The sequence below is a fragment of the Portunus trituberculatus genome, chromosome 37 (genome assembly GCF_017591435.1).
Source record: "Portunus trituberculatus isolate SZX2019 chromosome 37, ASM1759143v1, whole genome shotgun sequence".
In the NCBI taxonomy this organism is placed as follows: Eukaryota; Metazoa; Arthropoda; class Malacostraca; order Decapoda; family Portunidae; genus Portunus; species Portunus trituberculatus.
Window position 1 is genome coordinate 16,354,040 of NC_059291.1, and position 10,000 is coordinate 16,364,039.

A 10,000-nucleotide genomic window follows, 5' to 3' on the forward strand; every position below is an offset into this window, starting at 1 on the left:
ATAAATAAATCGATCAGTGAATATTAAAAGGAAAATAAATCTTAGAAGGAATTGAGCGTTTGAAAAATCGAAATGGTTTAGGAATAAATGAACTCAGGAAAAGAAGATATATGAAAAATAGAGATAAATAAAAGAAAGGAGAGAGGAAGTGAAAGGACAGAAAGAAAGAAAAAAAATAAAGTAGTGCTACATGGAGCCAGACATAAGAGAGAGAGAGAGAGAGAGAGAGAGAGAGAGAGAGAGAGAGGAGAGGAAAAATGATTCAAGAAAATAAAAGAAAAAACATATGAATTTAGGGAGAGGAAAAAAATGGAGGAAAAAAATAACTAGAGGATAAAGACAAGAGAAAAGCTGTCTGGGAAAAAAAGATAACACATTGATCTCTTGTTCTATATATTTCTCTCCTTCCTTTTTTTCCCCTATATTTCTTTTTTTTTTTTCCTCATCCTTCTCTGGTGTGGGCTTTCTTCTTCCCTTATATCATAATTTCTTTCTTGTTTTTCTTTTTATCCATTTTCTTCTTTTTTCTCCACCTTTTTATTTCCACCTTCTCATTTCAGTTTTTATATTTGTCTTTTCTTGTGTCACTTTTGTTATTTTTTTTTCTTTCTGCTTTCTTTCCTTCAACTCTCCCGTCCTATTTTTTTTTTTTCTTTCATCGCTCTCTTCCTCTACATTGTCTCTCCTTCCTTCCAGGCGACTTGTTATCTTGTAGCAATGTCCAACTTCAGTCAGTCAGTCAGTTGACATTTTTTTTCTCTTTTCATACTTTTTTTTTCTTTCTCCTTCCCATTTCCTCCTTTCCATCTTCCTTTTCTCTTGTCTTTTTTTCCTTTCCTTGTCCCCTTTGCGTCTTAATCTTCCTCCCTGTTTTCTTTCCACTTTCTCCTCTTTATAACCTTCATTCAATATCGTTTTCAGTTCCCTTTCTCCCTCTTTTCAATCTTTTTTTTCCTTTTCTCTGTTTCCTTTCCTTTTCTTTTCCATTTTCCCTGTACTAATTATTTTTCCATCTGCCTTATCTTCTTCCTTTATTTTCTCTCTCCCCATTCCCTTCCTTTTAATCAGTCCTCTTCCCTTACTTATATTCGCCCTTCTTTTCTCTTCCTCTCCCCCTCTTTCCTTCTCCTTTCCTCTCCCTTTCCCAAAATATTCCTCTCGTTTCCTTTTCCTCTCTTTCTCCCATAACGTTTATCTATTTCCCTCCTCTACCATCTGTTTCTCTTCTATCCCCTCCATCCCATCCCTTTCCCACTCTTCCCCCGTCACCGCACCTCCCCTATTCCCACCTATATGAGCTGCCCCTACCTGTGCGTGGCTTTGTGGTTAATGGCCTGGTTAATCTATTACACTGTTATACCATGTTGGGCCTCACTCAACCATAGGCATGTATATTAATGTATATTTCGGCCCACGTCCATCGATCCGGAATCACTGATTGAGCGGAAGGTTTGTCCCGTAATCATATTTTTATCCCCCTCCCCTGATAATTTAGTGCCCGGCGTGAATGCGAGTGAAGGTGGAATGTTTGCCGCTGAAAAATGTGTTTGGTGCGCTGGCTGTTTGTTATTGTGTTAAGATGTACTGCTACTACTGTGTGTGTGTGTGTGTGTGTGTGTGTGTGTGTGTGTGTGTGTGTGTGTGTGTGTGTGTGTGTGTGTGTGTGTGTGTGTCTTTTTTTTTCGTATATTTGTCAAATTATAATCCGCATTGCCACTTATAGAAATATGCCTGCCTTCCTGTCTCTGTTGTCAGCTTGTTTGTGTGTCAACATATAATCGTGTTTGTCTCACAGTTTGGAGAAGAGTAATGAAGTAATTTTGGATAGGAAGAACTAATGGTCATGTCTTAGAGGGAATCTTTGTGGCCTTTCATCAATTAGCTAATCCTTGTGAGAAGGTAAAGCATCTGAACTACCAAAAAAATATCCAGCTTTTTAAATTACCAGTGGTTAGGTTAAGTTTGCCTATCCACCTGCAAGCTGCATTTCGTTCTAATACAAACTGTGTCGCTTCGTTTGCTATAATCACATTTTTAGAGGGCAAGAGCTTCCTATATTAGACTGAAAAGGTCATCGGATTAATGACACCATTTGTGTTCGCATCTTGTGAAACAGATCTGCCTAAGATGAGTGATGTACAAGTCAGAATTTTGTATTTTTCTGGGGAAGAGTTAGCTGGATTTATTGGAGGAGGTCTCTCTCTCTCTCTCTCTCTCTCTCTCTCTCTCTCTCTCTCTCTCTCTCTCTCTCTCTCTCTCTCTCTCTCTCTCTCTCTCTCCCGTTCAAAGAAAGAAAAGAAGTAAAGTCCGCAAAGGTGACGATTTAAATAATAGTAAAAAAGATTTCGGAAAACGGAGAGCAATTTATCTATCTTGTACACAAAAGTATTTAGTGATTAATTATAATGAGATGCTTTTACTGTAATGTAGCTTCTCAGTCACGTGTATACAAGTAATCAGATGGAATGAAAGTTGTGCTTGAACGAAGTGTGAGGTGAGTATATTTTGTCCCTTTTGTCAACGGTGTCTTATCAAAAACTGCGTTTCTCTTATTCACTGCTATACACAAGACGGAAAAAGTAATAAAATGTGAATGCCGAATGATATTGATACTGTTTTATTTCATTTTCTCTTTCTTTTTCCTTCGTTTTCCCCATAGGTCTCTATATTCAAGACTTCGTCCCTCTGTCTATGTAGAGTGCGATCTGTGGTCCCGCGCTCCCTTCTGTGTCTCGCTGGCTGAGCGCTACACCGGTCATTACACAGCACACGCCCGCAGAATGTGAGCAAAAAAAACCCTCCCAGGAATTCTTTTTTGACTGTCCCGTACCCCTCTTTTCTCCCCATCCTCTCCTCCTTCCCTCCCTTCTCCCTTCCCTCTCTCTCCTCTCCCTTTCCCTCACCCTTCAGACATATAGTCATTCGCCTCGCACTCCCTCCCTTCGCCTCACTTTCCTCACCCATCTGGTACTTCACCCCTCACTCTGTTACTCCCCTCTCTTCTCTTTACTACCCTCAACTCTTCCCTCTCTAAATGAGATGCCCGCAACTCCGCTTCCACCTACAACGCCACTTCACTTCACCCGTCGCTTCTGTTACTTTCTTCTATGCACTCCCCTCAACTTGTCCTTCATCTGTCTCCCTATAGTTGGAAGTCAGTTTCATTTAAGAGATTTTCCAGTTGTTTCTGCCCATTGCATCTTCCAAAAGGTAATCACTCCTGGCTCGACGAGGATGGGATTCGAACCCACGCACGGAAACCGTATTGGATTAGCAGTCCAACGCCTTAACCACTCGGCCACCTCGCCTTTTCTATGTTGCCTACACCTCATTATACTTCACTATTGTTACTCTGTGTTTCTCATTCCTTCCTTCTAAATTATTCCATTATTACTCCACTTTATGCCTCACTCTTGTTAACCCACTCTTAGTCTCCACCTATCTCAACTCGTCCCTATGTTATATATCCACTGCTCCATTTCTTTACATTAGGGGTTAGGTTATCTCAGGTTAGGTTAAAATTCTTACCTGTGAATCCTTGAGGCCCAGTTTCTCCGCCAGCTTCTTGCGGTCTGGCTTGCTGATGTACTTCTGCATCTGGAAGCGATCCTCCAAGCCCTTGCGCTGGAAGTCACTGAACACCGCCCGCCGCAGCATCCCCCGCCGCGGCTTGCCTCGCACGCCCACGCCCATCGCTGCCCACGGGAATGTGCTCGGCAAGGGCACTCCAGCCATAGCACCCACGTTACCGTACACTGTAGTAGAAGGAGAGAGAGGAGGAGGTGGAGGAGAAGGAAGATTAAAAGGAGAAGAAAGAAAAGTATAAAGGAGTAGAAAGCGAAGTAAGAAAAATAGCAAAAAGAAGGAAGGAAAAGGAAAAGGTGAAGGAGGGGGTGCATGCATGAAATAAGAAATTGAAAGAAATAGATCAAGGAGAGAAGAAGTACAAAGCGAAGTAGAAGGGTGAAAGCAAAAATAATAACAAGAGGAAAAGGTGGAGAAAGAGAAAGAGAAGGAGCAAAATAAGGAAAGGAGAAGGAGAAATAGTAAAAAGTAAATTAGGAAAAAATGAATACCAAGAACAATAGGAATAGAAGAATAAGGGAGAAAAGAAGAAAGAAAAGGGGGAACAATATGAATAAAAGATGAACAGAAATAGAATTTAGAGAGAGCAGGAGACGGTGGGTAAAACAAAGTAAGAAGGAGAGAATATCACCAGCAGAATAAATGAAAGGAAGAAGAAGAAGAAGAAGAAGAAGAAGAAGAAAAGACAAAAAGGAAAAAAGACAAAGTAGTTGAAGAAAGAGGAAGAGGAGGAGCAGAAGAAGAAGAAGAAGAAGAAGAAGAAGAAGAAGAAGAAGAAGAAGAAGAAGAAGAAGGAGAAGAAGAAGAAGAAGAAACATGAAAAAATAGTGAAAAAGAAAGGAAACAAAATGAGAAAGATGAACAATAACACATTGGAAAGAGGAAGAAATAAAAGATTGAGAATAAACGAGAAGCATAATGAGTAATGATGGAGGATGATGAAGAAAACAAGACGGAAGATGAGAGGAGAAAGAATAAAAAAATAACAGGAAACAGAGAAAGGAAGAGGGAGTGAGAAAATGATCTTATTAGTTTATTTATCTTGCCTTGTCTCAGTTATAATTTTTTTTATGAAAATGACTCATTAATTATCATCTTTATCGCTTATCCTTTTCATTCCACTGTCTTCCCTTTGTTGCGCTTCATAAAGTTTCGCTCATTTGAACGTCAATTTGTCATCTTTCAGTCAGCATTGTTCATTCATCTCTCTCTCTCTCTCTCTCTCTCTCTCTCTCTCTCTCTCTCTCTCTCTCTCTCTCTCTCTCTCTCTCTCTCTCTCTCTCTCTCTCTCTCTCTCTCTCTCTCTCTCTCTCTCTCTCTCTCTCTCTCTCTCTCTCTCTCTCTCTCTCTCTCTCTCTCTCTCTCTCTCTCTCTCTCAAGCCATTTTCTTCACATCCTCTTCATCATCTAAATACACAACCAACCACCATCTTCCTATTTCCACCTCCTCTCAGCCAACCAGTCCTCGTGTGTTCCCGTGTCCTTTCATCACCTCACACTCCCTCTTCACCCCCTCTCATGCTCCCCTCTCACCCCTCTCGAGGCCTCTCACTCACCGCTCAGGTAGGGAGGCCGGCAGGACATGAGAGGCTGGAGTGGTGAATGCAGGATGGGTCGGGGTCTAGCCAGTTGAGGGAGTACTGCCGCAGCTCTCTCTCCTATGCTGCTTACGCTCTCTGCATGGGGCAAGATAAGGTGGTGGATGAGTAAATGCCAGGTGGAGTAAAGGAGTTGGGTGAATAGATCATATGGGGACGAGAAGATAAATGAGTAAAAGATAGAAAAATAAATGTAATGAGATGGAATTGGATAAGGAAGAAGAAGAAAAGAAAAGAATAAGTAAAAGGTAGGAGAGAAGATAAGAGAGAGAGAGAGAGAGAGAGAGAGAGAGAGAGAGAGAGAGAGAGAGAGAGAGAGAGAGAGAGAGAGAGAGAGAGAGAGAGAGAGAGAATTATTGATTGACTACGCCACAACAACGAGGTTATAAGGTTTCGGTCATGAGTGTGAAAAAGAGCCCAGTCTGTCCCACTTAAAAACTGTCGCGAACAAAGATTGAGCTTGCAAACCTTGGCGTAGCAAGAAGACCACTGTGGAGCATATGTCCGTACCTTAGAGAGAGAGAGAGAGAGAGAGAGAGAGAGAGAGAGAGAGAGAGAATATGTGTGTGTGTCTACCTCAAGAAAAGTTTAACGAAGGGAGCGTTTGATTAATTGATTGATCGATTTACACAACAAGGAAGTTATAAGGTTCCCCAAATAAGAAGGAAGAGAGCAACAACATAAAAAGAGAAGGAAAGAGAGGAAGGTAATAGAAAAGGGAAATGATTAAAGGGGTGAGGATGATCGTGGAGATAATGGTGATGGTGATGGTGATGATGTCGTTCTAGTAATGATTATGAAGACAAGTACGATTATAATGAAAAATGAAATTATTGTTTGGTTGTGTACGGTTAGTAAATATTAGTAAGTCACACAGTATGCTTTTATTTCTTGTTATGTTCAGTTATTTAGATTTGCGATATATTTGAGAAGTTCAGTAAAGAAGGAGGTGTTTCTGTGTGAATCCTCCCAATGAAGCAAACCATGGAAGATAGAAAAAAGCAGAAATTCTTTAGATTTACTGAAGAGCAGTGGTTCCCAAACTGGGGTAAATTTCCCCGTGTGGGGAAATTTGAAGCTATTAGGGGGGGAAATAATTACACTACCTAGTAACTAAAAAAATCTCAAAGTTAAATTAAAGTCCTTTTATTTGTTACTAACCGCTCTCAGTGGCTATGCTTAGTTGTTACTAACTGTTCTCTATCCACTTTACTCTGTAACTATAAGTTTATCAGTATATTTGTACATTTGAAAAATAAATTAGTAAATAGTCTCAGTGTGTTTTAACTGCTCTTTCTCTCATACACATGAAGGGGGAAATCTGGATGGTTGAACTGGGTGCAGAGGGAAATGACAGAAAAAAGTTTGGGAACCACTGGACTCTACAGGAATGGGAAAGCATAGACGGAATCGGAAAAAAAGTGAGTTGTTATAGTTGTTGAAAATCTAATGTTGTTATTATCATATTATCGTTGTTTTTGTCATTGTTTTTTCTGCAGTTGTTGTTATCATTATCACTTATTATTATTATTATTATTATTATTATTATTATTATTATTATTATTATTATTATTACTATTATTATTATTGTCATTATTATCATTATTGTTATTATTATTATCACTATCATTATTCCTTCATCATCATCATCATCATCATCATCATCGTCGTCATCGTCATTATCATCATTGCTAATGCTATTGTAACAGAAAAAAGATAAGAAAAGGCGACGATAATGATGATGATAATAATAATAATAATAATAATAATAATAATAATAATAATAATAATAATAATAATAATAATGATAACGATAATGTCAATAGCAATGGCAATAGTAGTAATGACAATGATAATAACAAAGACAACAAAACCACCACTTACGGACAAAGTAACAGCTACGTGCCTACAGTCCGTGATGGGGACGCAAGACAAACAAAGAGACGCGCAGAAAACAAACGAAACTTTAGGATAGAAACTTTGCCTTCGTGGCTTCGTTTGCCTTCGTGGCGCTACAGTTCACAGAAGCTCACGAATCTCAATATTGTAACTCACTCTACAGGTATGACAGAGAGAGAGAGAGAGAGAGAGAGAGAGAGAGAGAGAGAGAAGAATTCACTCATTCCTGTTTTAGTAATTTACTCCATTTTGATATTTCAGTCAATGCGTAATGAGGTGTAGTCAGATTTAGGTTATTTGACGTGGTTTTACTTCAGTCCCACGCTCTCTCTCTCTCTCTCTCTCTCTCTCTCTCTCTCTCTCTCTCTCTCTCTCTCTCTCTCTCTCTCTCTCTCTCTCTCTCTTTCTCTCGTTTTTTGTTTGGGTTTAGTCACACAATCCTTCTTTTCATCCTTACTCACTTCATGTCCTCACTCCCTCATTCATCTTATTTATTCATTGTTTCTCTTATTTATACTTTTGTTTAATTTAGCAGTGTATTCTCATTCTATATTTACTACCGACGTCGTCATATTTTCATTCAAGTCCTTTTAGAAATTCCTTTTTCCTTTTATCTTTATTTATTTATTTTTATTTATTATTTTTTTTTATATATATGCCGAGTTTACTACTAATTTTTATCTTACATCTACTGCGTCGCTATTTTTCTTCCTCATTTAACTGCTGCTCTCATTCATGTACTTTTTATATTCTCCTCTAAATGTTTTTTTTTTTTCCTTGAGTTTAGTAGCGCATTCTTGTGTTCTTTATTACTTCATTTTTTTTTTTTGTCTTTTTCATTCAAACCGTTATTTTTTTCTACTTCCCTCTTCTTTTTTTCTAATTAATTTTCTTTTAAGTGGTTTTCTTTCTGAGTTTATTGCAACATTGTTCTTTATTATCTTCTCTTACTATTTTTCGTTACGTTTACGTGCTCTCTCTCTCTCTCTCTCTCTCTCTCTCTCTCTCTCTCTCTCTCTCTCTCTCTCTCTCTCTCTCTCTCTCTCTCTCTCTCTCTCTCTCTCTCTCTCTCTCTCTCTCTCTCTCTCTCTCTCTCTCTCTCTCTCTCTCTCTCTCTCTCTCTCTCTCTCTCTCTCTCTCTCTCAAGCATTGATGTTCATTGTTAATTTCTTTACTCGTACTTTCTCTCTCTCTCTCTCTCTCTTTACGTATTTCACTATTATCTTTCTAAATTAATGACATGTATTACTGTTATTATTTACTTTACCTTGCCTTTTCTCTTTCATTATTTCTGAGTTCTTCTATTCGCGTCACTGTTTATCGTTACTTTGCTTTTATTATCACTTTTTTTCCTTCGACTATTTTCATCAAAAAATCTACTACACGCATTGTTATTCTTATTTCTTTCATTTACTCTTTCTTTTTCTTTCCTTTCCTTTAATCTTTTGGTTGTAAATTTAGTATACTGTCCATTGCTACTTTTCTTTCCTTTACTTTGCTTTACTGTATTCCTATTCTCTTCTTTTTCAACTGTTCTGCTCTCATTCTGAATTCATTACACACTCCTCGTCGTTCGCGGGTCAGACTGATGCTGGAATAATTACGTATATGAGTGGAAAGGTGTACTACTGTAACTCTGGTTTGTTATTACCCTTTTTTATGGCCGTGTAATTAGCGTGGAATATAATACAAACTGACCCCGTGTGTGTGTGTGTGTGTGTGTGTGTGTGTGTGTGTATGTGTGTTGCGGCCCTTCACTGAGCATATTACTGAAGCACACATGGGAACCCCCTGAATATGCATAATCTCAAAGTTTCCCAAGAATGTTTGGGGTTGTTTTAGTCTTCATTTTTTTTTTTTTTTTTTTTTTTGAGGGGGGGGTTCTTTTTGTGTCGCTCTTGTTCTTCATTGTCATTATTGCCATCATCATTCCGAAAATTATGCATGAGGTAAATAATATCGCCATGGTTAATATTTGAATAACGAATAGCTTATGAGAATTTGAGAAAGTGTGTTAGAAGAATGAAAGAGAGAGAGAGAGAGAGAGAGAGAGAGAGAGAGAGAGAGAGAGAGAGAGAGAGAGAGAGAGAGAGAGAGAGAAGCCAAAAGAATTTTTCCCTCCCTCCATTTTATAATATAGTAAGTGCTTTATAGCAAAGTGCATAGGAGACGTATCCTGTCATTTAAAAGAGTGGCAATAATAGAAGCGGGAAAAAATAATAACAGATAATACAGAAAGGCGTAAGAAAAGGAAGAATGAAATGAAGAGAAGCAAAAGAGATAAGGGTGAAAAGGAGGGAAAGAAGATGGAGATGGAAGAAAGGAAAAATGGGAGAGATCTAATGAAGAAATTTTTTTGGAGAAAAGATTATGTGGGAAGAGAGAGAGAGAGAGAGAGAGAGAGAGAGAGAGAGAGAGAGAGAGAGAGAGAGAAAGGAACGTCCAGAGAACAGAAGGAAAGAAAATATGATGTAAGGAAGAGGAACGAGAAAATCATAAAGATATAATAATGCCTATCACATAAAGATTAAGGGAGAAAGACTAGAAACTGAAGGAAAAAGGAAAAAGAAAGAAATGGAAAGAATCAATATTGTTATATATACTTAGAATTTGAGAAAGTGAGGAAGAGACAGAAAAAGAAATATGGAAGGAAGAGAAAAACAAAAATAAAGACAAAGGGAAGAGGAGAAAAAAATAGATATTTAAAAAATTTCAGGAAGAAAGAAAAGAGAAAGAAAAATATCAATATCAAGAAAAGAGAAGTGGGATAAAAATCTTCATTAAAATGTGAGTCATTCCCTTTGGTTAATGACAGCAAGATAAATTGTCATGTGTTATTTACTAATCGAATTTAGAGTCAGTTCATTAATTATTCGGTGTTCCTTTGTAATTGTGATTGATGAAGAAGTTATAAGGGG

At 38.1% G+C, this 10,000-nt stretch overlaps 1 protein-coding gene and 1 non-coding gene across 2 annotated transcripts in view; both read right to left on the reverse strand.

The window, feature by feature from the left end:
• Nucleotides 1–10,000, reverse strand: part of LOC123513841 (homeobox protein DBX1-like) — a 21,319-nt gene that overhangs the window by 5,069 nt on the left and 6,250 nt on the right. The window contains exons 2-3 of the mRNA XM_045271236.1: nt 5,142–5,261; nt 3,529–3,755 (exon numbers count right to left, since the gene is read on the reverse strand). Of these exons, the coding sequence (XP_045127171.1) occupies nt 3,529–3,755; nt 5,142–5,261 (347 nt within the window). The remainder of the gene's footprint in view (nt 1–3,528; nt 3,756–5,141; nt 5,262–10,000) is intronic.
• On the reverse strand, nt 3,227–3,308 carry Trnas-gcu. Its single transcript has one exon. It is a non-coding gene; the product is annotated as a tRNA-Ser (tRNA).